The sequence below is a fragment of the Salmo salar genome, chromosome ssa04 (assembly GCF_905237065.1).
Source record: "Salmo salar chromosome ssa04, Ssal_v3.1, whole genome shotgun sequence".
Classification (NCBI taxonomy): Eukaryota; Metazoa; Chordata; class Actinopteri; order Salmoniformes; family Salmonidae; genus Salmo; species Salmo salar.
Window position 1 is genome coordinate 38,614,061 of NC_059445.1, and position 25,228 is coordinate 38,639,288.

Sequence of the window (25,228 nt, forward strand, 5' to 3'; positions counted from 1 at the left end):
TGAAATTCATAGATTAGGACCTAATCAATTTCAATTTCAATTGACTGATTTCCTTATATGAACTGTAACTCAGTAAAATCTTAGAAATTGTTGCATGTTGCGTTTACATTTTTGTGTAGATATGTAGGTAAGTTAAGTAGCGTTAGCTACACATCAGAAGGTAAATGGGCTAAACACCAAGGCAATGCTTTGTCTGTTATACATTGCTACTGATCAATGCCATCATTTTCCTAATTTGTGTCAGCCTGGTCTTTGTACGAACTTAAAGTCAAGATCGCCATCATCTGCTACGATGGAAACAGTACAGACGTATACAAAGCCAGAGACCTTGCACAGAAATGGGTAAGCTAATGGGGTCACATTTCACTTCCTGTATGTTGCACAGTGTTTCAAATGGTTCCGAGATGACTCAGCACATGTAATGTTCTCAATTTGAATGTCTACATTACCTTTATGTCCTTGCAGCTCAGACAGATATTACCATCCAACAAATATCATTTGTACAGAGTCTCTGTGTCTGTGTCAACCAGGTAAGGAAAGTCCCAAATACAAAATTAGTACAGGTATATCTTGGATTTATTTATGCAATATTCTAATCAACAATCTTTTCATCTCAATTGCAATCACCAACACAAGCTTTTTCACACTTTTGACAGTGCCAGTGAGACATATGAGGAAGAGGCCCATGTAAGTGTTGAACTCGACGGAACGACGATACTACACAGTAACCACAATAACGTGATAGTTACGTCGTTATACATTTACTCTGACAATAATCATTGCAACTTGTTTAGAGCACAGATGATAGCATGTACTACCATTTCAATTCCCCAGGACAAACCAATATTGCGGGCTGAATTTTATGCAAACCGGTAAGAAAGACATTATTCTGGTGGGGTTCATAAGTTTCGAGTTTCCTTTTTTTTTTTTTTAATGGTCTCTGTGACACTACAATTGGCAGAAATGAAAATAAAAATATACACACTGTCTGATATGTCCAAGAGCTGATTGAAGCTATAGGTTTGGGACTAAAAGGACTTGCTCTTGTTGTGGTTTGATAATTGCTGTATTCACCACACAGCTTTGACTGCCTGGTCCACCTCAACGTGATCCCCAGCTCTGATGTCAGCACAGTGCAGAAACAGGTCTCTCAGTTGCTGAACACACCTCACAACGTCGGATATCTCACGCTAATGGCTAACCCCCAGAGCATCCAAGTGAACGCTGTAGGTAAGTCACAAACCATTCCAAAAGGAATCCCACCTCTGGAAAGAAAGTCAGAACTAAAGAGTAGCCAACTGGGGAAGGAAGGTTACTGAATGATTAGGTCCAGAGATTTTCCTGGTCACATGGTCAGGATGACAGATTCCTGGCCCTATATATGATATAGAAGAGTGATGCCAATGCGGGTCCATGGTTCCACTGTGATGATGAGAGGGATTGTTTCTTTCCCCAGAGGACTTCCCCCCTGCCACAGTCATTCCTCCCATTGTCATGGCCACTGGAACCTCTTCTGACACAACCACAGACCTTAGTGTCACGACTGGTGGTGAACTCTCAGGTTAGTGTCTTCCTCATCTGTTTCAGGAAATGATCCATCCACAACCAAACTAATTACAGCATGTGATATCATTTCTGGCCTGAAATATATTGGTTTCAAATATCTCACACTCTCGGTGTTAAACTTCTTAATGTTGTCTTTCATCACAGACATATATTTTGAGGTTGATGTGAACGTGACCCTTACTGGGTTCTGTATCCATCCAGAACTGACTATCATTACCTGGGTATGTAGGCTGAAAGGATAGCTTTTCTTCATTCATATCCTTGATTTCCTGATGAACCCAGGTTACTTCTCACACTGCCTGTTCTCTGACAATTTCAGCTGCATGTCACTCTACCTGATGAGATGTCTGTTCTGACCTTCCAGCTTTTGGGAAAGGCATACAGGTATGTATCAGTAAAACACTCACTAATACAGGAAAAACTGCATTTTGAATGCACTGGGCCTATGAGGTTCGAATTAAGAGCAAGATAAAATCTCCCCTAATTCCATTTGTGGGATATAGTGAGCTCTTAATTTTAACCTCTTAAAGGCCCAGTGTAGTAAAAAGTATACTTTCCTGTGTTTTGTATCATATTCTAAAAGAGCTGATGAAACTAACGCTGTAAAAGTTTTTTTTCCCGTTGACAATTTTAATGGGAACCTATTACAGAACGGTAGGTAATTGTTACTCAGAAATGATCTGATATTGGAGATAAAAATGGCTGGATTGGGCCTTTTAAGAAAAAACTGATATGCGGAGAATATCAGTTTAATCAGTAGGTGTTCTGTCTTTCAGTGTGCAGCATCCATCTCCACGATCAAACATGGTTGATTCTGATGGGGTATGTATCGGCAGGACATACAAATTATTCTCCAGGTAGTTGAGGCAGCAATACATGTATTTGTGAGAGGTTAACATATTCCCATTGAAAATAAAAACGGCTTTGACCTACCCGTACAGTTTCTGCTCAAATATTCAAGGTTTGTAAGCACTAAACAGTGTAATTCTTTCTTACAGCCTTCCTTGCTCAAAACATCAAGGTATGATCATACAAAAGAATACCCCAAAAGTCAGACATACAGTGAGGACAACAAGACACCGCATGTCATTTATAATAAAATGGAGTGAGCCATATGTAACTACTTCACTGGATGATTTAACTTAAGGAGCAAGTAGTTTGGCGCACAGATGTATGCAATGTTTCCCCATCCATCCACAGACACGGCTGCCGATTCCAGATGCGGGTGACAACGTCATCAAGTCAAGAGGAGACAAGGACAAGGATCCGTACCCTCCTGGAGAAGACATACACCAATGGCACTATAACCATGGAAAACAAGTCCAACGACATTAACATTCGTCATATACGTAAGTTTCACTTTGTTGATTTGAAACGAGACCCATAAAAACGGAAATTGAATGGACTCTGGTACTGTCTAGACAAGAGCAAAAGAGATTTAAGGGTTTAAGAACCAGTACAAAAATTGCATTCCCTTTGATGTGAATGATTTGAAAATACACCCTTTGTCCCTGTGAGTTGTGCAGGAGTTGATGCCTTGTCTTCCTTGTTCCCCCAAGCGCCAGGGAGTTGTCTTGAGCACCGACACCAGACCAGACAGGGCCTGTTTGTGTGGCCAGGCACCTGGGCCCCCCGGACTGCCACACTGCCATGTCAGGGAGACACCAGCAAGACAGCTAGCAGGCTCTGGTGAGACAAGCTGTCAAGCTACACTATTGTAGTACATAATGTAGTTAGTATATTATGCAAGGTCATGACAAATTACCAATGATAAAGGGCTCTTCTGGTCTCAAATGGTGTCTCTCAGTGAACAACTGAGTTGTAGAGGTTTATCGTTTCTGGCTCATTGATTTTATAGCCAATTTCATCTTGTTGTCAGAAACGATGTGCTGTCTGCAACATAATGACCAAGCTGTCTCTCCTTAACATTAGAATAGGGCTATTTGCATTGAACGATTATGACTAAATCAATCGATGACTGTACATCTGGAATATGTCCTGCAATAAAAGCATGAATCTGTTGTAGATAATAAGCAGAGGTAATATTTCTATTATAACCCTGATCAATTTTATTATGGGTGTTAAATACTGTTTGCGAGGGATGTGATAGTGTTTGTCTCTGAGAGACCTGTTCGCCTCCATAACAATAAAAATGTGTAGGGAAGAAACACTGCAAATTGTAAACCTACATATGTGGTATCCTAATTTGATCACTTCGTTGTCACTGAGAATCTTCCTGCGCTACAGGAAACTCAAATTGTGATTTACATACATTTTATGAAAGCCTGCAGTTCTCTCTCACTCGCTCAAACGCTAAAGCACCAGACAGAATACATGTCCTACTAGTGTAAACCCTACTACTGCCAAAGTCAAATGAACAAAAATGTATCTGAAATGCCTCCAAACACATCAACAATGTTGTTTTATATACTGTAGCTTAATAACACAAGATAAATATTTGTCTCCAATACGACATACAAGTGTATCTGAAATGCAGCCGTAAGCTACACCTAAACTATAGTCTACCATAGCCTACCAAAACGAATTTCCCGTTACAAATTAGCAATTCTTTGAGAATAATCAAATCCTCCTGCCGCAAGATTATTTTACTCCTGCGACGAAACTGGAAGAACAAATATATATATATATATATATATATATATATATACTCCTCACCACCCCTCTGTCCCCCCACCCCCCCTCAGATGATGCCGAATGTGAAGAAGCCAGATGTGGAGGTTCTGGGCTGGCGTGGTTACACGAGGTCTGCGGTTGTGAAGCCAAATTCTCTAAAATGCCGTTGGAGGCAGCTTATGGTAGAGAAATGAACATTCAGTTCTCTGGCAACAGCTCTGGTGGACACTCCTCCAGTCAGCATGCCAATTCCACGCTCCCTCAAAACTTGATACATCTGTGGCATTGTATTGTGCGACAAAACTGCACATTTTAAAGTGGCCTTTTATGGTCCCCAGCACAAGGTGCAGCTGTGTAATGATCATGCTGTTTAATCAGCTTCTTGATATGCCACACCTGTCAGGTGGGTGGATTATCTTGGCAAAAGAGAAATGCTCCCTAACAGGGATATAACAAATTTGTGCACAACATTTGAGAGAAATAATCTTTTTGTGCGAATGAAAAATGTCTGGGATTTTTTATTTCCGCTCATGAAACATGGGACCAACACTTTACATGTTGTCTTTAGATTTTTGTTCAGTGTATATTATACTCATTGACTTTGATATTCCTGTCTGTCATCTGTTTGACCATGGGTGGATGACGCCTGACACACCTGTCCTGCTGACAGTCTGTTGGGTTTGCCAATCCATTGGGGCATCCCAGATCTGCACCAATGTCCGTTTGTGGTTGAGACCATTCCAGACCTAGACAACATTGATGTCACTCCTGGTGAGTTGACTTCACCTGGGTAGTTCTACTGCGTCCATTTGGGGGACACACACTGTCTGTGACCATAATAACCAATGCATTGTACTTTTTGTGTTTTCAGAGAATGCTATGGATGTGGTGGAGATGATAGAGAGCCTGCTGAAGGACCATCCAGACCTCAACTGCACTGAACTTAACACCATTCTGAACAAACTCAAAAACATTGTATTCATCAGCTGTATGACCCCACCTCTGGGCAAAGCTATCATCAACATCATCTCAGACATGTTGGAGTCTAAGAGCTACCTGCAGCATGTCACCAACCAGTGGGTGTTTTCTCTCTGTTGCACTCATCCCTACCACACAGGTCAGGTGGTTAAAGAAATGGAGTGGCGATTAGGAGGAGGCTTCCTCAAAACCACACGGTCATACGAGATACGCCTGGTATCCGATCCAGAATCCATACTAGCCTACCAATTAGAATGAAGGAATATTTGGGCTAATGTTAGTATGGATATTGGAACGTAGCCCTGGACTATTGAAGCTGTACAAATGGAGAACGTCTCTCTCTCTCTCTCTCTCTCATTTTCCTGTACGTTCTGCTATCAATATTTACTGTGTCCTCAACTTTGCCCTCTGCTCTTTGCTCTGCAGAATACTGAACATTACAGAGATGGTTGGCGACAAGATGTCTTATTTTGACCAGACAAATTACACTTTGGTTGCTTCTGCGATGGCTATCTCCGTGGTGGACGTAGACCGGGACCAGTTTCAGGTCCTCACTTTTGGGGTCTCGTCTGCTGCAGAGGGCCTAAACCCCGAGGTTAGCGCTAATTGATTGCCAAACATTAAAATGGTTCCCCAGAGTTATACTTCTAAACACAAGGTGATATAACCCCTCCATTTTACCCATCTGTACAGTCATTGATATTAAGATGGCATTGTTCTGATCATGGCCTTAATCTTGGTGTTGTAGATTTATATCAACAAGGATCCGTTCAAAGGGACGGTTGCATTCATCTCCCTACCCTCAGCCTTGAAGTACAGATTTCCTCAACACAGTGGAACCCAGCCGCGGGTTCAGTTTCAGTTTTATGGAGTCCCAACTCTCTTCATGGTAACAGAGTTGCACCACTGCAGGGCCGTCTTTATTATGTCAGAACGGCACTGTATTATTGGATAGAAGTCAGTCGCAATCTTGTATACTTCAACATTTCAGAACAACCCGGATGGGAAGATCCTGAACACGTATGTGGTCTCAGCCAGTGTCACCAATGCCAGTGGCCCCATCAAGGACCTAGAGGAGGATGTTGAGGTGACACTACATCACGTGATGTCCAATCCAGTATGTGGAACACTTCCTGACAATAAATCAACTGAACAATCACTTGTAAAATGATCAATCAAACCCATATTTTGCTGCCTGATCTCATTGGATTTTCTCTCGAAGCTTGGCAAGGAGGTGCAGTGTGTCTACTGGGACTTCAATCAAAATGGTAGGTCCTATTATAAACCGCAGAGGAATAATCCAGCAAATGAAATCCTAATATTTTGGAAAGTGTGTACTCAGAGTTGATCTGTGTAGTGTGTGTGTGTGTGTGTGTGTGTGTGTGTGTGTGTGTGTGGTATAGCGGAGGCGTGGGGTAGATAAATATTGTATTTCACTACAGAAGGAAAGGGAGGATGGGAACAGCATGGATGCAGGAAGCACAACAGCAGTGCTGACTATACCACATGCCTGTGTGACCACCTCACTCATTTTGGAGTACTTCTGGTAATGACCCTCTTTGAAATGCACCAAGGGTGGTTACCTTAGAAAACGGTACATAAGCTTTGTTCTCACCACGATGTTCTCCTCTACGCCACTATCCTCCCTCGTACTGTAGGATGTATCCAGGACTCAAATCGACATAGCAAATGAGGAAATTCTGACCATCATCACTTATCTGGGCTGCGGTGTCTCCTCTCTCTTCCTGGGAATCACTGTATTGACATACACAGCATTTGAGTAAGAATCAATTCAGTTACATCTACGCTCTGCACCTTCAGTTTTTGGAGTGGCACCCTCTTCCTGTTTTCACACTGTATCATCTTTGTGCGTTTTGTAAAGTGACTTACAGTGTTCTTTCCACAGCCTCCTCCTTTTTTCCATGCACTTTATACCATCTGCTCAATTGTTGCCCTCTCAGCTTTCTCTCAATCTCACATACCCCCATTTTCCCTCACAGGAAGCTCCGCAGAGACTACCCATCCAAGATCCTCATGAACTTGTCTCTGGCGCTGCTGGGGCTCAACATGGTTTTCCTGGTCAACTCCTGGCTCTCCTCCTTTGGCAGCTATGGGCTCTGTGTGGCAGTGGCTTCCGCACTGCACTACTTCCTGCTGGCCTCTTTCACCTGGATGGGCCTGGAGGCTGTGCACATGTACTTTGCATTGGTCAAAGTCTTCAATGTTTATGTGCCCTCATACATCCTAAAGTTCTGCTCCCTAGGATGGGGTGAGATCAACTTTGTTCAATTAGAACAATAGCGAAATGCTACGTTTTTTGAAACTACAGTTATCCGTATTTCCCCTTCCACTCTTATCAGTTGAACCATATCACGTGTTCTCCTTCTCCACCTTCCTCCCCTCTCGTAGGAATCCCTCTGGCTATATGCTGCGTAGTTCTGGTTGTGAAGAGAGAGTCCTACGGCAGCTCCCTCGGCAGTGAGTCCATGGAACCACTAGATAACTCCGAGGCGTTGTAAGTATTAGATTCATCCTGTTGTACTTTATTGTTCCATGTCACTATCATCAGATGAACAGCACCGTTTTCTGACACTGAATGACATGTATCTGACACTCAATGTCAACTCAAAACTTTCTACAGTTAAATTGGGCTACGTGTAGATCATTGTGTGGTACTGGAGTCTGTGTATTGTAGATTCTGGCAGGGGGGCAACTTTGGTTTTAGAAGTGGGGGATATATATATATATATATATATATATATATATAAATATATATGTGTGTGTGTTTTTTTCTTCAAGTGAGATAAACACTCCAAACAGCTCAGAGGCGTTCGCCTGGTCCTAAAGTACACCGCGCCTCGTTTTGTATCACATTCCAATGACAAAACTGCGGGGGACAAAAATTCAATTTCAGAATGTGGGGGGGACATGTCCCCCCAGTCCCCAGTGAAAGTTACACCCCTGGATTCTGGACTGAGGTTGTTATTCAGATGTATAGATAAAATCCCTCTCTCTCCTATTATCAGCTGCTGGATCCAGGATGAAGTGGCTTTCTATGTGTCTGTGGTGGGCTACATTCTGCTAGTAATGCTGTGCAACATGGCTATCTTCGTGGTGGTCCTGGTCCAGATCCGCCACATGCGGGTCAATCAGCCGGCTGGCATCCACAGCGGCCTCCTTCTGCAGGACCTGAAGGGGGTTTCCAGTCTCACCTTCCTGCTGGGTCTCACCTGGACTGTGGCTTTCTTTGCCTGGGGGCCAGCCAAGGTTCCCTTCCTCTACCTCTTCTGTGTCCTCAACAGTCTGCAAGGTGAGTGACTGCTGCTAGGCGTTTATTTGTTTAAAGCATGCTAGCTGTTCTTGTAGACTTCCAGTCATTGCGCTAACGCTAGTTAGCAATGGCTCCAGAAATGACCTTAAGCTTGCTTCAAACTGCACGCAGAGACGTAAAACTGGTATCCATGAGTTCATCTGACTCTGGGTAAGTAGAAAAAATGGAATTGCCAAGATGTCGCACTATCCTGTCATAGGGTGTAATGTATAGAGGGTATAAACCTGATGCCAGTGTCACTGGTGTGTTTTAGGGTTCTTTATATTTCTGTTCCATTGTCTGATGAAGGAGAATGTGAGAAAACAATGGAGAATCCATTTGTGCTTTGGCCGCTTCAGACTCCAAGACTACTCTGGTAATGCAACCACATATCAATATACTGTAATATAACCACCCAAATCAGAAATTCAATGAATGTTTGACCGTGATCAAAATAAAACAAATGTATTTTTTATATATATATATATACACAGTACCAGTCAAAAGTTAGGACAAACCTACTCATTCAAGGGTTTTTCTCTATTTTTACTATTTTCTACACTGTAGAATAATAGTAAAGACATCAAAACTATGAAGTAACACATATGGAATCATGTAGTAACCAAAAAAGTGTTAACCAAATCAAAACATATTTTATTTTTGAGATTCTTAAAAGTAGCCACAATTTGCCTTGATGACAGCTTTGCACACTCTTGGCATTCTCTCAACCAGCATCACCTGTAAATGCTTTTCCAACAGTCTTGAAGGAATCCCACATATGCTGAGCACTTATTGGTTGCTTTTCCTTCACACTGTGGTCCAACTCATCCCAAACCATCACAATTGGGTTGATGTCAGGTGATTATGGAGGACAGGTCATCTGATGCAGCACTCCATCACTCTCCTTCTTGGTCAAATAGCCCTTACACAGCCTGGAGCTGTGTTGGGTCATTGTCCTGTTGGAAAACAAATGATAGTCCCACTAAGTCCAAAACAGATGGGATGGCGTATCACTGCAGAATGCTGTGGTTGCCATGCTGGTTAAGTGTGCCTTGAATTCTAAATAAATCACAGACTGTCACCAGCAAAGCATCCCCACACCATCACACCTCCTCCTCCATGCTTTACGGTGGGAACCACACATGCGGAGATCATCCGTTCACCTACTCTGCATCTCACCGCGGTTGGAAACAAAACTCTCAAATTTGGTTTTATCAGACCAAAGACATATTTCCGCCGATCTAATGTTTCTTGGCCCTAGCAAGTCTTCTGTATACCCCCTCTACCTTGTCACAACACAACTGATTGGCTCAAACGCATTAAGAAGGAAAGAAATTCCACAATTTAACTTTTAACAAGGCGCACCTGTTAATTGAAATGCATTCCAGGTGACTACATCATGAAGCTGGTTGAGATAATGCCAAGAGTGTGCAAAGCCATCATCAAGGCTAAGTAAGGGTGGCTACTTTGAAGAATCTAAAATCTATTTTTGGTTACTACATGATTTCACGTGTTATTTCATAGTTTTGATGTAGAAAATAGTAAAATAAAGAAAAACCCTGAAATGAGTAGGTGTGTCCAAACTTTGGATTGGTACTGTATGGATTATGTTGATCTGAAAATCTAGTTATGAATGTGTAATTTGTCTTGTTGTTCAGAGTGGAGCCAGACTTTTACAGTTGGTGCCAAATCCAGACCTAACCCTCTGGTGCGCATGCCCTCAGTGAGGTCCATAAAGTCCAGTGCCACAGAAAGCACTTCGGCCTCCTCCGACTCCAGTCAACGACAGGTCTCCATCAGAAGACCTAACTTGGGTGAGATTAAATTTTTCTGAAGGAAGAACCGTTGTGATTTAGTATTATTCTATGACTCCAATGATGACGTTCTAATGAGTGGTTAGAGCTCGAGTGCATGGTGTAGAAATATATTTTCTGCTTGTTTTCGGCAGACCTTGTGTATGAGAATAACTTGGCACTACCACTTGTCCAACACAACTCCACTCCTCTACCTCACAAGAGTGCCTCTTTCCCAGAGGAGGGGAACTGCGAGGGGCCCTCTTGGCAAGACGGATCTCACCCAAGACATCGGCTTCCCATTCCTTAAGACCTTTGAAATACGGCAAGGAGGAACACCTTAATTTGTGCTAAATGAATGAATAGAGAAACAAAGATTGTAACTTGTGCAATCTGAAATATCAGACAAGGCTTGGTTCTGTGTAACATGGCAGCTTTCGCTTTGACTCAATCTGGGACATGAATGCACTTGTATGATAAAGCAACATTTAGGACATAATATGAATGGTGTTTTTAATTTCTACTTACCTTGGAGCAAATTAAAATGAAGTTCTTTGTGATGATCTATCTGATGAATGATGTCCTGGCCATCTTCACTGATCTATTTATTGTACTGAAGGTGTGACAAATTAGACTAGTATGCATGTGTGCAATACAGACAATAAATTACATTGACTGCAATCTTTTTCTAATATCAGTATTTGTGTATCAAAGTTTTATGTGAGATGAAAAATACCAGTATGTGCTGACATGTGCCTGAAAAGTTGGGATGGGAGATTTTGTTGATCTGTGGTTAACGGGTGGTGCTCTCTACTGCCCCCTGCTGCCATGCATTATATGCACGGCCAGAGAGCAAGATGCGAAGTGAGAGGCTCCACACCTGTAAGAATCTGTCCATGTGAGAATACAGCGGTAAGCAGACCAACTAAGGATTCTTTGTATGAGAGTGTTGGATCTGATTTGATCAAATAGTTTTATAATGTTAAGGTAGTTACGAATGTACTGATACAAGTGGACACACGTGGCATCTTGGCAACTTTGACAAAAAGTTGTCTGCTGTGCACACGCGTATCTGCTCTCTCATTTGCTAGAATGTTCCCACATGATTTCGCCTCCTCCCACCTGCCGCCTGCCTTTCCGCCTTCTATTTATGGTGCATTACCGCCAATCCACATACTCCTCGACTTGTCTACAGTCGGTTGCTTACGCCCGACCACTCAAACGAGCCCAGACAATTGTTATCCCCATAATGCAACACACGTTGAAAGGCGGTGACCAACGATGGTCACGACTTGATAAAGTGATCCGCTCGAACGCGCCCAACGACTCCTATTTTTGAGGGACGAGACAAGACGATCTGTGTCATGGGCGTGTTCGAGGGGATCACTTTCACACACATACCAGCAACAGTACACCCATCATCATCAGTACTTTTAATCAAATATAAACAATTGTGAGTTTTATTAACTGAAAAATGTACAATTATTTGTAAGAGTAAAATACAACTCAGACAAAACAGAAGTCCAAACTCTCGTGGTATGGTAGTTGCATGGTAAGAAGGAAAACAAACTTTGCTCACTCAAAACTGTCTAACAAATAACGGAGCGCAGATGTTACACGCATTGCTGTTGATCCATCCATTTCTTTCACCACGCCCACTTTCAGACACACTCTAATGCTGCGTTCATAACCAAGTGGGAAAGTAGTATTTACTGGATAAATACACTTGAACAACTCTTCAACTGATAGACTAGTAATTATCATCCCTGAGCTCTGACTTCTCCCACCTCTGACGTCAACTACTAAGGAAATTACCTTGATAACAGTTTTCGGTAGTTAACTGCAACAACAAAACATTATTTATAAAAAACAATCTATTAATATAGTTTTTGAACACTATGATTTGTTTACAAACATGATAGCTGCACTTTGAGTTTATGCTTGACAAAGCTTGCTGGCCATTAGCCAATCAGAGTTTCTCAAGGAGTTCAAAGAACGTGGGCGCGTTCGAGTGATCACTTTTGTCAAGTCGGTGACCCTCAATGGTCACCACCTTTCAAAAGTGGGTTGCATTATGGGCATAAAAATTGTCCAACTTGCAACTACGTGATGACTGCATGAACTTTACAAAAATCATGTGATCAAAGGACATGCAGTTTTTGATGAAGTCGCCTTCAAGTAGCTGCAATTGCTTCTCACCAACTACACAATGCAGCCATCGCCTGCATTGTTGGAGGCACTATTTGTCAACCAATCATTAGGGTATTTCTGTTTGACCCACGTGAATGTGGCCAAAGACATGACTGAAACAGGAACCAACTTTACCACGGTTCTAAAGCTACAGGAGATATACATGAAAGTGATATTTGCGACCTCGCTTTAACAAATTCATCTTCCACGCACTATGTTTGCAGTTTGTGAGTGTGTAATAGGGGGGTATAGAAAAGTTTATTTCGACATTTATACAGAAACGTTTATAAACAATAGCAGCTATGTTGACATTGGCATTGGTTGATCTGAGCCTTGCTGTTGGAAAACCACCACAGTGTCCAACTTTACTCGACTTTCGTCTGCAGTCGGCTTCGTTAGGCGTACCACTAGAACTCACCCCGTGAATGCATTCAACTGGTATTTACGACTTCACAACTGGTAATTACCACCTTCCTACTTGGTTATGAATGCAGAATTCGTAAGCAGTTACCCATACTTGGATCATCTCGTCATTAGAGTATCACTGGCAAGATGTCCCAAGGATTCTGTTTAGACTCTTCCCACTCTGGTATGCGGCATGTTTAGAGTCATGGGTACCTGCATATGTGGAGTGTGTCTGAAAGTGGGCGTTGAGAAAGAAGTGGGAGGATCAACATAAGTGGGCATATGTATGGAAACCTAACAGCTAAATGTGAAGATTGGTTGCCACTCAAGACCATTTTCAGTGGCTGCTTGCTGCTTCCTTGTAGCATTTTAGCTTTTCCTAACCTTAACCTTATTCTCCTAACCTGCTAGGTTAGTTCTCCTAACCTGCCACATTAATTATCTTAACCGGCTACATTCATTCTCCTAACCGGCTACATTCATTCTCCTAACCTGCCAATTTAATTATGAACAGATAAAATTGCGCACACAGAAGAAGTCATGAGGATAATTTAGTTGCAAATGGCAGCCTGCAGTACCCCGGTCGGCTTTCAACTAGAGTTAATGCTTAGACGTTGCATGCATCAACCAATAGTTGCGTGCCACGTCAACGACTGTGTCACCGACTGACAGATTGCTATAACATATGTTGTGGCTAGCCGATACTTAAAATACCTATCCAGGCGTTGTAAGATCTGGCATGCGTCAGCAACACACGGGCAGAGGAATGCTCCCCATGTCTCCGTGAGACGCCATCTTAACCGACTTCATTTGGCTTCAATGCGCTATTGAGTCTCTGAATGAATGGTGTAAAGTGATCGATGGCTTTGTCCATTCATATATACAGTAGATGCGGTCCAATCGTGTTATTTCTACCCCCTCAGCCCTCACGCTAGCCACTTTCCCTCGGGGGAATCTGTGTTGAAACTGGATGCAGTGAGATTGCCATCTTATGTGGCAGTCCAATTCATAAAAGTTGCCCCTTGGTCCTCGATTTAGCTTGAGGGAGCGAGTGAACAACTTTGATCGCCAAGTGTCAAATTAAATCAACACGCAACATTTTTTGGCATGTGAGACAAAATTATGATGCTAGCTAAAAATATACATATAGATGGCATTGATTTTTAGCAGAGGCAAATGGGAATATGAAACTCAGACTCATAGGAACCTATCAAACGTAGCTAGCTTCATAAACATAAAATATATTTGGAATAAATAACCAAACTATAAAACTAGCTAGCCAGCTATGGGTAACTGTAGCTAGCTACCTGACATGAGTACCAGCTACCATAGCTTGCTAGGTACATCAATAGCTTCAGGTTGGTTGTTTTTAGGCTCAATGTCAAGATTTCCTACATGGACTTTGCCTCTCAGATCAAGGCTCATTCGGATGTGACGATGTAAAACGTCATTCAAGGGCTGTCTTTTAAAAAAATGTATTTAACCTTTATTTAACTAGGCAAGTCAGTTAACCAGCCTACCCCAGCCAAACCCTAAACCGGACGACTCTGGGCCAATTGTGCGCCGCCCTATGGGACTCCCAATCACAGCCAGTTGTGATACAGCCTGGAAACGAGCCAGGGTCTGTAGTGACGAATCTAGCACTGAGATGTAGTGCCTTAGACGCTGTGCCACTCAGGAGCCTGTCTACTTCGCGTTTGGACCATAACCAGTAATTGCTTTGTCCATTGTTTTTACAGACTATTGCAATTACACATACCAACATCTTTGCCCATACAAAGTCATGAAAATCGCCATACTCCCGTTGCCTATAATGGGGGATCCTGTTTTCTGCAAACAATGCCTGCCTGCAGTACCACGGTCAGCCTTGAATTGCATGGCTTCATCAAATATGTTCTGGCTTCACTGAGAGGTAGTTGTTCTCCCCCTGGTGACGACACAGGTTTAGGTCATGGCTAGAAAGCCTCCAGCTTTTGTGAAATTTACGTCAAATTTCACTTTTCATAGCAGGTTAGGAGAATTAACGTAACAGATTAGGGTTAGCTAAAATGCTTAATTTTTGTACGTAAAAAAAAAAACATTTGACGTTTTGAGTTGACAAAAGCTGGATCTGTTCTAACCTTGACTCGATGGGTTTATTACTACCAGAAGTTCTTCTTTGACACCGGAAGTGTATCTTCAATCATCGTTGGCGGCGGACCGTCAAAGCCAAAGGTAGCTGAGCTGGCTAATGTTTTAACGTTTAATTAGCTAACTAATCAATAATCCACATACAAAGAATTGATCTTCAAAGACAAGGATTGCTGCCCCTTGGCTCGTTATGTAACGTTATTTTCTAGTCGAATTCCTGGCAAAACACACAAAGCAGTGCTTGCTAACGTTAGCTAGTTAGCTAACTAGGCACCCTCGCTTGATTGTCAGCTAACGTTAACTTAGAAGCTACAATTTTTATAAATAAACAAAGCTAACTAGCCAGGTCCAGTCAATTGGCTAGATATTAGTAACGTTAGTGCTATAAAGATGTGTATAATATACTTTTCATTGTCTGATTTCAGATTGTCACGCAGCACCCATGGGCTACTAGCTAACATAGCTCACTCGTAAGCTAGCTAACGTTACTGTAGCTATACTGAACAAAAATATAAACGCAACATGTAAAGTCTTGATTTCATGAGCTGAAATAAAATATCCCAGAAATGTTACATACGCACAAAAAAACGTTTTTCTCTCATTTTGTGCTCAAATTTGTTTACTTCCCTGTTAGTGAGCATTTATCTTTTATCTAATACATCCACATGATATGCGTAGCATATCAAGAAGCTGATTAAGCAGCATGATCATTACACAGGAGCACCTTGTGCTGGGGACAATAAAAGGCCACTCTAAAATGTGCAGTTTTGTCACACGGCACAATGCCACAGATGTTTTGAGGGAGTGTGCAATTGGCATGCTGACTGCAGGAATGTCCACCAGAGTTAATTTCTCTACCATAAGCCGCCTCCAACATCATTTTAGAGAATTTGGCAGTACGTCCAACCGGCCTCAAAACCGCAGACCAGGTGTAACCACGCCAGCCCTGGTCCTCCACTTCCAGATTCTTCACCTGCGGGATCGTCTTAGACCAGCCAACCCGGACAGCTGATGAAACTGAGGAGTGTTTCTGTCTGTAATAAAGCCCTTTTGTGGGGGAAAAACTCATTCTGGTTGGGTCATCCTGGTTCCAAGTGGGTGGGCGTATGTCCTCCCAGGCCCTCCCATGGCTGCACCCCTCTCTAGTCAGGTGAAATCGATAGATTAGGGCCTAATTTATTTATTTAAATTGACTGATTTCCTTATATGAAGTGTAACTCAGTAAAATTGTTGCATGTTGCGTTTATATTTTTGTTCAGTATAGATTTATAGCTAGTTCACTAACATTAGCTAACCAGCTAGCTGTCCACATAGCTTATCGACAGCTTGCTAGCTGCAACTCCTGACTTGACAGTTCACAAGTCTTACGTTTGTTTTATATTGTTAGCTGGCCGGTTGGCTGGCACACTATTCTAGCTGGCTGGCACACTATTCTAGCTGGCTGGCCGGTTGGCTGACTGGCCCACTATTCTAGCTGGCTGGCTGGCCCACTATTCTACCTAGTAGTGGCCCATTCAACAACAACACATGTCCTCGAAACAAGCAAGATCTTCAATGTATGTCCTTGTAACAACCTGTGTTTTCCTGTGTTGTTTAGATGAGTGGTGATACTGATGGAAATAAGGAGTTCCATGAGCAGCTCCGGCTGCAGCAGCTGTATGGCCAGAGACAGGGGGACGGAGCTGACCCTAACACCTTCGTGGACCCAGAGGATGGGACCATGTATGACTGGGACCACGACAAGAAAGCATGGTTTCCTAAAGTGTGTTACCTTCACGTCTTCTGCTTAGCTAAAACCTTACATTTCTATCTGCAACAACTGGATGTCGTAATACAAGGATGGGCAACTGGCGGACGGATGCGGCCTGCCTTTTGTAGGCTTGCGGACCAATTTCCCCCCCTTCCCCCAGAAAATGATATATATATATATATATTTTAGGAACTCAGTCAGGTTCTCAACTGACAGTTGATAGTTAGAATAATAGAATTCACAAGGTGCAATTTCGAAATTTGCTTGTGCATCAGCAGTCATTCAATTAGCCCATGTCAGCAATTTTTTTTTTGATTGGTTAATTAGTCTAGCGGCCAGATATCTTAACGTGTTGTAAGCATGGTCGAATAACCGACCTTGGTGGGGCCCATTGATCATCAGTTTTCATATAAAAAAACTGCAAACATTTTCCTCCATTTTATGACAAAATGTGTATAATTGTAGGAAATTAGCTGTAAAACAGCACATTTTTCTCTACGCCCCATAGCAAAATGTTTAGAATTGCGGGAAATGATGGGGGATGAGCCCCGTGCCACTGCGGCCCCTCATGACGAGTTCAAGATTTTGATGGCCCCCCACCCCCATCAAAGTTGCCCATCCCTGTTCTAATGTTATGTTTCTAGAACCTTTTAGAATTGCCACGACCCCCTGTCCGTTTTCATTGATCACCTTTTGGTTGTGAGATTATGTTGTGTGAAATGGTGGTTGGGCTAATTCTGGTCTTCTCGTCCAGATAACAGAGGACTTCCTTGCTGCGTATCAAGCTAACTACGGCTTCACAAAGGATGGGGAGCACGATCCAAATGCTGCGTGTGCACCTGACACGGGCACAACAGCCAAGCTAGAGGAGGGGAAGAAAGCCGAGAAGCGCACTGACACGGAACAGCCGAAAGATGGCAAGAAGGAGAAAGGAGAGAAAAGGAAGGCAGATACCGCAGGTACAGGATGTTTTACAGACATGTGTTTAGCATGAAATCGATATGTGACTTGGTGTATCCTCAAAGGGAATACTCAAACAAATATCATTGTCTTTGCAGCCTGGTTTGATGTGGAAACCGACAAGAATACCAATGTGTACGTGTCAGGTAAGTCTCCCTTCTCTGGATATGGCTACCAGAACTAAGTTCAAATACCATTTACTGTATTTTGAATACAGTACTTTCAAATACATTTCAAAACAATTATTTAGACAAAGTTTATTTTGAAAATACAAGTAGTTGAATATTGGAATGTATTTGCAGGGCTCCAGACGAACATTTTCTCCTGGTACCACTAAGTTTTTGGTGGCACCATGCCCCAATGTTTTTTGCAGCGTCGCGCGTTAGAAAACGTGTAATCATCATATAAAGTTATTCACAGTGCTTTATTAAAAAGTGTAATAGACTAATGAGATGGTATTCAGTAAATAAGTTGTTTTATTTTAACATGTTGTGATTCTAAATATTTAGATGTGCAACTTAATCCAGTTAATGTCATGAATTGTGGGTTGACAGTTTGCTTTTGTTGTTATATTTTACTGTTAAAATAGGCCTCCAGAATGTTCTTTAAAAAAAAAAATGTTTTGCCTGCATCTACACCTATTCATTCAAGGGTTTTTCTTTATTTTTTATATTTTCTAAATTGTAGAATAATAGTGAAGACATCAAAACTATGAAATAACACATATGGAATCATGTAGTAACCAAAAATGTGTTAAACAAAAAAACTGTGTGAAAATAAAGAAACACCCTTGAATGAGTAGGTGTTCTAAAACTTTTGACCGGTAATGTATGTGCGCTAATATCAAAGGCTAATTCACGACCTGAGTAAATGGAAACTCAAAACACGTTAGCGAAATCGCTAGCTCTAATTATAATGCCCGCTGCTAGTAGCCATGCATTCGGCCTATGCAATCGTAATGGCTGATGCCCATTTTGCGCGCTCCGTATCTCAAAGCCATATCAAATATGTTGGTTGTAAAATAGTTGCTATTGAGCTCAACATTGAGAGTTGAAAAAACATTTTATACCTATAGAAATCTGAGAACCTCCTCTCTTCAACCGTGACAACAGGATAGCTGTGTTTTACACGCAGTTGGATTTTAAAATGTTTTTACAAAATTACCTCGGAGCATTCCCCTCGGAGCATTTTCGGCTATGCTTTGGCCAGTGTATTTGAAAATACTCAAATACACCGAAAATAGGAAATATAAATATTTAAATACACGTGTATTTTGAACCCAGATCTGATGGCTACCAACACAACTTTCAGTCAGGGAAGTTATTTTCTATGCCTCAGGTCTTCCACCGGACATCACCACGGAGGAGTTTGTTGAGGTCATGTCTAAGTGTGGCATTGTTATGAGGGACCCCATCTCTGAGGAGTACAAAGTCAAACTCTACAGGGACGGCCAGGGGAACCAGAAAGGCGACGGACTCTGCTGTTACTTAAAGGTGAGTGCTCTGGGCTTAGCGTTGTCATGGTTCGTTGTGTGTGTTTTGGTCTTACGAGGAGTGTAATCGAGACGATTAGTGTTCTCCCAGCGTTAGTGGGGGAAACGTCTGGGTGGATCTCTCTGTTGCTATGCGTCTATTTCCATGAGAGGATGTGTGTATGTAGTGTGGCGTGTGTGGCGTTTCCATTCAGCGTGCTTCTCCTTTTCTCCCTCCCTTGCAGAAGGAGTCTGTAGCCCTGGCTGAGCGACTGATTGACGAGTCAGAGATCAGGGGGTATCAGCTCCACGTGGAGGCTGCCAGGTTCGAGCTCAAGGGTCAGTACGACGCCAGTAAGAAGAAGAAGAAGAGCAAGGATTATCGCAAGAGGATGAAGGCACAGCAGAAGTATGACCCGTCGTGCCAAAATTCTGTAACTGGAATTGGAATAGCTCAATGCTTCTGGGCATTAGGTGTCCCTTTAATTGGCTTTTGTGTGGCTCATCTCTCACCATTGATCTGACTGATAGGCAGCTGGACTGGAGGCCAGAGAAGAAAGGGGAGGCGCGCATGAGGCATGAACGCGTGCTCATCATCCAGAACATGTTCCACCCCAGTGACTTTGAGGTGAGCAAATACCTCTCACTCACTCACTCACGACCGACCGACCGACCACAAAGAGCTGGTGTGAATAGATATAGATGACTGGTGTGAGGACAGCAAATACCCCCAGTTGCAATGAGTCGTTTAAACTGATTGTTAAGGGATTTAAATGTTTAAATGTAATGATTAAATAATTCTACCCTGAAACTTAACTATTAGGGATATGGTCTATATAGCATGTAGAATGAGTAACTAAAGGGTTAAGCCTAAGTCTAACGAGGTTGGACTAGGATAAGAGAGGAATGGGTGTCTGTGTGTTTAAGTAAACACCAAGAACTGTTCAACTGTGGTTGACCTGCCCTAGCTTGAACTCTGAGGGTTTATGATATGAGAGGGAGTCCCCCTCAAGGTTTACCTAATCTCAGAGGAATGGAACTGTCGGCTGGGTAATGATCTACAGTGTTAAGGGATCTGGGGCCTTCATGTTTGTGTGTATGTGTGTGCGTAAATACGGAGCCTGGTATATAATGATGTCTCTGTACAATGAACTTCAGAACGCCCTCGTGAATAAACACTTCTGATTCCTGTAAGCTGGGCCTCCGTCTGTTTGATTCAACCAGAATCTCACACATTCCGGGTGGCAGACAGTATTTTTAATTGAAGTTAACATTGAGAACATAATTCTACTAACACTGATTTAGACTCCTTCCTATCGACAGCGCTGGGGTATTTTAGGGAGTCAGGCTTGAGTCTTTCTCCGTAAGAGATCAGGAATCGTTGTGTTCTAGTTTCACATCCCAACACTTCACCTCCAGTCCTTTTCTGCGCTGTAGTAAACCTGTGTACTGTATCTCTGTCCCACAGGAAGACCCCCTGGTGTTAAATGAGTACCGAGACGACCTCCGGACTGAATGTGAGAAATTTGGTCAGGTGAAGAAGGTCATCATTTTTGATGTAAGTGCCTACTGATGAGAATCAGCTCACTTCATTTCTGTCACTCTGGTATATGGCCAATATACCACGGTTAACCTCTATGGGCTAGGTGGGACGCTAGCTTGCCACCCGTGGTGCACTCCATCAACAGCAGGTGCATTTCAAGAGCGGCAAATTTGAATCCAAATAAATGTCAAAATTCAAATTTTTCAAACATACAACTATTTTACACCCTTTGAAAGATAAACATCTCCTTAATCTAACCACGTTTTACGATTTCAAAAAGGTTTTACGGCGAAAGCATAAATTTAGAGTATGTTAGGACTACATTTACAAGAGTTGTGTGTAATGTTTTGTCAATTCAAAGACAGGGTCACCAAAACCATAAAACCAGCTAAAATGATGCACTAACCTTTTACAATCTCCATCAGATGACACTCCTAGGACATTATGTTAGACAATGCATGCATTTTTAGTTCTATCAAGTTCATATTTATATCCAAAAACAGCGTTTTACTATGGCATTGATGTTGAGGAAATCGTTTCCCTCCAATAACCGGCAGTCAAGTCAGCGTCACAAATTAAATAATTAAAATTAGAAAACATTGGTAAAATATTATATTGTCATTTAAAGAATTATAGATTTACATCTCTTGAACGCAATCAACTTGCCAGATTTAAAAATAACCTTACTGGGAAATCACACTTTGCAATAATCTGAGCACTGCGCCCAGAAAAATACGCGTTGCGATACAGACTAGACGTCATGTTGGGGAGATCTAAAATCGAAAATACTATGTAAATAATCCATTACCTTTGATTCTCTTCATCAGATGTCACTTCCAGGTATCACAGGTCCATAACGAATGTAGTTTTGTTCAAAAAAGCTCATCATTTATGTCCAAAAATCTCCGTCTTGTTAGCACATGATCTAAGCCAGCCGGACTTCTCGTCATGAACGAGGGGAAAAAATATATTTACGTTCGTTCAAACATGTCAAACGTTGTATAGCATAAATCATTAGGGCCTTTTTTAACCAGAACATGAATAATATTCAAGGTGGACGAATGCATACTCTTTTATAACGTATTGGAACGAGGGTACCCAACATGAACTCGCGCGCCAGGTGTCTAATGGGACATCATCGTTCCATGGCTCTTGTTCGGTCAGATCTCCCTTCAGAAGACTCAAAACACTTTGTAAAGGCTGGTGACATCTAGTGGAAGCAATAGGAAGTGCCAAAATATTCCTCAGCCCCTGTGTTTTTCAATGGGATAGGTTTAAAGGTAATACAACACATCAGGTATCCACTTCCTGTCAGAAAATGTCTCAGGGTTTTGCCTGCCAAATGAGTTCTGTTATACTCACAGACACCATTCAAACAGTTTTAGAAACTTTAGAGTGTTTTCTATCCATATATAATAAGTAAATGCATATTCTAGTTACTGGGTAGGATTAGTAACCAGATTAAATCGGGTACATTTTTTTTATCCAGACGTGCAAATGCTGCCCCCTAGCCCTAACAGGTTAAGGGGTGTTCTTAGGCACAGCCCTTAGCCGTGGTATATTGGCTATATATCACAAACCCCCGAGGTGCCTTATTACTATCATAAACTGGTTACCAACGTAATTAGAGCAGTTAAAATATTTTTTGTCATACTTGTGGTATACGGGCTGATAAACCACGGCTCGAAGCCAATCAGCATTCAGGGCTCAACCCATCCAGTTTATAAAGCAAAATAACACACTCCAAAATCCGAAACATGTCCTCCGTAAGGTGTCAATTGGGAACCATATCTTTAGTGTTCTGAGAGTAGCCATGTTTCTATCCAACCATTTTTATGCAGTGAATGACCTGTTGCATAAAACAAACTCACAGCAGGCCTGATGGAAACAGCAAATTGTTGGTAAACTTTCCTGAATGTTGACAACATAAAATATATTCTATATGGGTGGGTCGTTTTCTGTCATTGAGATAATGCAACAAATGGTAGTGGAAATGCTTTTGTGTGTCTAAATCGAGATATTTTGTCGAAGTAAACTTGGAGTCAAGCTAGCTCTGTTGTGTTCTCCTCCCACTACTACGACGTGGATAACCGTGGAGGTTATTAGGTTATGGAGTTGAACAGACTGAAGTAAGTCATGGCGACAGGGTGGTGAAGGACTGCGTCTTCATGTCACCGGCGTATTTGTATGCTGGTGACATGATGATCGGTGCCTCGCTGTCACGTAGGCAACCATGTCAAAAATCCAATAGGAACACTTCAAACTTTTTAAATGGATCAATAAAAGTTTTATGCGACAGAGTGTTTTGCCACATGTGACATCACTGTGTACCGCTTTTTATTCGCAACCAGTAAGTTAGACGGAAACACCGCCGGTGGGGAAATTTCGCATTCAAATCTTTTGGTAATTGGAGGGAAACCTAGCTAGTGACATGGTCCTATGTCTTCCATAGAGACATCCTGATGGAGTGGCCTCGGTGGCCTTCAAAGAGCCAGAGGATGCAGATGTGTGTCAAATAGCGCTGGACGGTCGCTGGTTTGGCGGCAAGAAGTTATCAGCACAGCTGTGGGATGGATCCACTGACTACCAGGTAAGAACCGTGCTGGTGCAGCATCAGAAGCTGCTACGGCCCACATGTCAGCACAGATGGGGCTCATGAGGAGGCAGCGACAGGTAGTACCGTTGTTAGGTCCCTATCACATTAAAGTTACGAGAGGCTTAAATACCTCGTCGGTTGTTTCCGGAACATAGCGACCACCTCTGTTAATGTACCAGAGTGAAAATAACTGTTGACGCGTGTCTGTCTATAGGTGGAGGAAACCACGAGGGAGCGAGAGGAGAGACTGAAAGGCTGGGCAGCCTACCTAGAGGGTGGGAGCAAGGGGCCTGCACCGCCGGGGGCACCGCCAGGGAGTACAGAGGGACCAACCACAACCACAGAGGAGTCATCCAGCAAGGCAGAGGGACCTGTGACGGAGCCCTCCAACTCTCAGAGCCAGGAAGCAGGAGCAAAGGCAGCAGTAGACCCTGGGGTGGAACCAAAGACCTCTGAGGACGCAGAAGTAAGTTCCACTGACAGCAGCCTGGCAGGAAGTGATGAAGAAGACACGTAGACAGACACACAGACATCACTGTACATCTCCTTGTGTTCAGCATATAAAAGGACAGTCTTGCCTGACGTCTGCTAAACTGCCCCCACACCTTGTTTGATTGGTGGAAAGTGACACACTGAGGAATAAGGCTATTGGGATGGAAATACTCTGTTGCGTACATAGTGATGAATAAAAAAAAAAGTTATTTGTATATTTTCGATTCTTTCCCTCCACAATGATCTGTTTTATTGATTGACCTCAATAATTTAAACATCACTTTTATGTCTTTTATACTAGGAATTTGTGTAATGAACTAAATGGTCTTGGTCTTGGTTTGAATACTCTGGGAATGGAAACACAGTTAGGGACCAAGCTTTGGAGAGGTCTTAAACTGAAAGGATTTACATCCATGTTTTTCCATTGTCTCTCTTGAATATAGCAGTGAACTCGATTTCAACCTTAAAGCTAAAACTCCATCCTGTCTTGTCATGATTTGTTTTGAGATGGAAAATAAACGCAACGTTACCAATGGCAACCATGCATGGCATTGTGTGTAATCTTTCACCCATGCTATTGATTTCTGTGTAGTTATTGCCATGAGGCACTAGACTTGTTTTGTGTGTGTGAAAAGTCTCATGAACAAAATACAATGAGAGTTGTGGAATGTTAGAAAGGGCAGGAAGTAGTGGAAGTGTTTCTGGCAGTGTTGAGGTTTCAGCCTGTGTGGGAGGGAGAGCCAGATATCAGTCTACTCTCCTGGTAGCAGGCTGGCTGTACTGAAGGCAGGTTCACTTGGTATAAGGCCACCAACACCTCCAGCTTCCAGACGAGCTCACGTGCAGCCTCTTAATAACGTGCCCTAATGCGCTGTCATGCCAATAGCCATTGTCTTTCACACACAAAATGCTGCTGCCCCCATCCTCTAACTTTAACAGATTGTCCATCTCCAAGTAATGTTTAAAAAAAATAATAATAATCTTAAATGGATAAATAGCCTGAGAAGCCGGACGTCCGCGTCATAATGCCCCTCCATTGTGTGTAGATGGGAAGCGTGTTGGGTGAGACTGAACGGGAGATCTGTGGTTGTATCCACGCCCTCAAGTCTAAGAATGGCGACCAGTTAGCGTGGAGGCGAGGAACGCCTCAATAGTTTGGATTAGAGGTGTTGTGCCCACAAGCTTAGTAAAGAAACGAGAGGGGAACGAAGTGTAAAACGGGGTTTCCTTTTCCTCCCGCACACTGCCCTCAGACCCAGTCGGGAGGGTGACAATTCTGACGCCTGCAGGTGCCTAATTGTCAGTTATTTCGTCGTGCTCTGTCCACGTCAAATGGAAGTGGAGAATTCGTGACTGTCAGACGAGAACTACAGTGCATTCGGAAAGTATTCTGACCCATTGACTTTTTCC

General features: G+C 42.5%; 2 protein-coding genes across 2 annotated transcripts; both read left to right on the forward strand.

The window, feature by feature from the left end:
• The first annotated feature begins 249 nt into the window (after positions 1–249).
• On the forward strand, positions 250–10,952 carry adgrg4b (adhesion G protein-coupled receptor G4b). Its single transcript, XM_014196023.2, has 26 exons — positions 250–342; positions 466–530; positions 657–687; positions 835–872; positions 1,082–1,230; positions 1,457–1,561; positions 1,711–1,787; positions 1,886–1,950; positions 2,343–2,388; positions 2,565–2,587; positions 2,767–2,915; positions 3,126–3,255; positions 4,871–4,971; positions 5,072–5,276; positions 5,605–5,773; positions 5,927–6,067; positions 6,170–6,295; positions 6,401–6,446; positions 6,621–6,724; positions 6,837–6,958; positions 7,179–7,447; positions 7,588–7,693; positions 8,205–8,488; positions 8,763–8,864; positions 10,147–10,302; positions 10,437–10,952. The coding sequence occupies exons 5-26, from the start codon at positions 1,194–1,196 to the stop codon at positions 10,589–10,591; spliced, it is 2,718 nt and encodes a 905-aa protein (XP_014051498.2). The 5' UTR covers positions 250–342; positions 466–530; positions 657–687; positions 835–872; positions 1,082–1,193; the 3' UTR covers positions 10,592–10,952.
• Positions 10,953–14,855: 3,903 nt separating this feature from the next.
• htatsf1 (HIV-1 Tat specific factor 1) lies at positions 14,856–24,357 on the forward strand. The gene is made up of 10 exons (XM_014196024.2): positions 14,856–15,090; positions 16,604–16,768; positions 17,511–17,715; positions 17,815–17,862; positions 19,055–19,209; positions 19,433–19,596; positions 19,719–19,815; positions 20,656–20,745; positions 23,183–23,320; positions 23,541–24,357. Exons 2-10 carry the CDS (start codon positions 16,604–16,606, stop codon positions 23,841–23,843), a joined length of 1,365 nt encoding a protein of 454 aa, XP_014051499.1. The 5' UTR covers positions 14,856–15,090; the 3' UTR covers positions 23,844–24,357.
• Positions 24,358–25,228: the final 871 nt, after the last annotated feature.

Coding starts and splice junctions, on each gene's coding strand:
- htatsf1 (XM_014196024.2), top strand. CDS start 16,604: ATGAGTGGTGATACTGATGGAAATAAGGAGTTCCATGAGCAGCTCCGG. Junction 17,716..17,814: donor AAGGAAGGCAGATACCGCAG/GTACAGGATGTT, acceptor TTGTCTTTGCAG/CCTGGTTTGATGTGGAAACC. Junction 19,210..19,432: donor GACTCTGCTGTTACTTAAAG/GTGAGTGCTCTG, acceptor CCTCCCTTGCAG/AAGGAGTCTGTAGCCCTGGC.
- adgrg4b (XM_014196023.2), top strand. CDS start 1,194: ATGGCTAACCCCCAGAGCATCCAAGTGAACGCTGTAG. Junction 2,389..2,564: donor ACATGGTTGATTCTGATGGG/GTATGTATCGGC, acceptor TCTTTCTTACAG/CCTTCCTTGCTCAAAACATC. Junction 6,959..7,178: donor TTGACATACACAGCATTTGA/GTAAGAATCAAT, acceptor TTTCCCTCACAG/GAAGCTCCGCAGAGACTACC.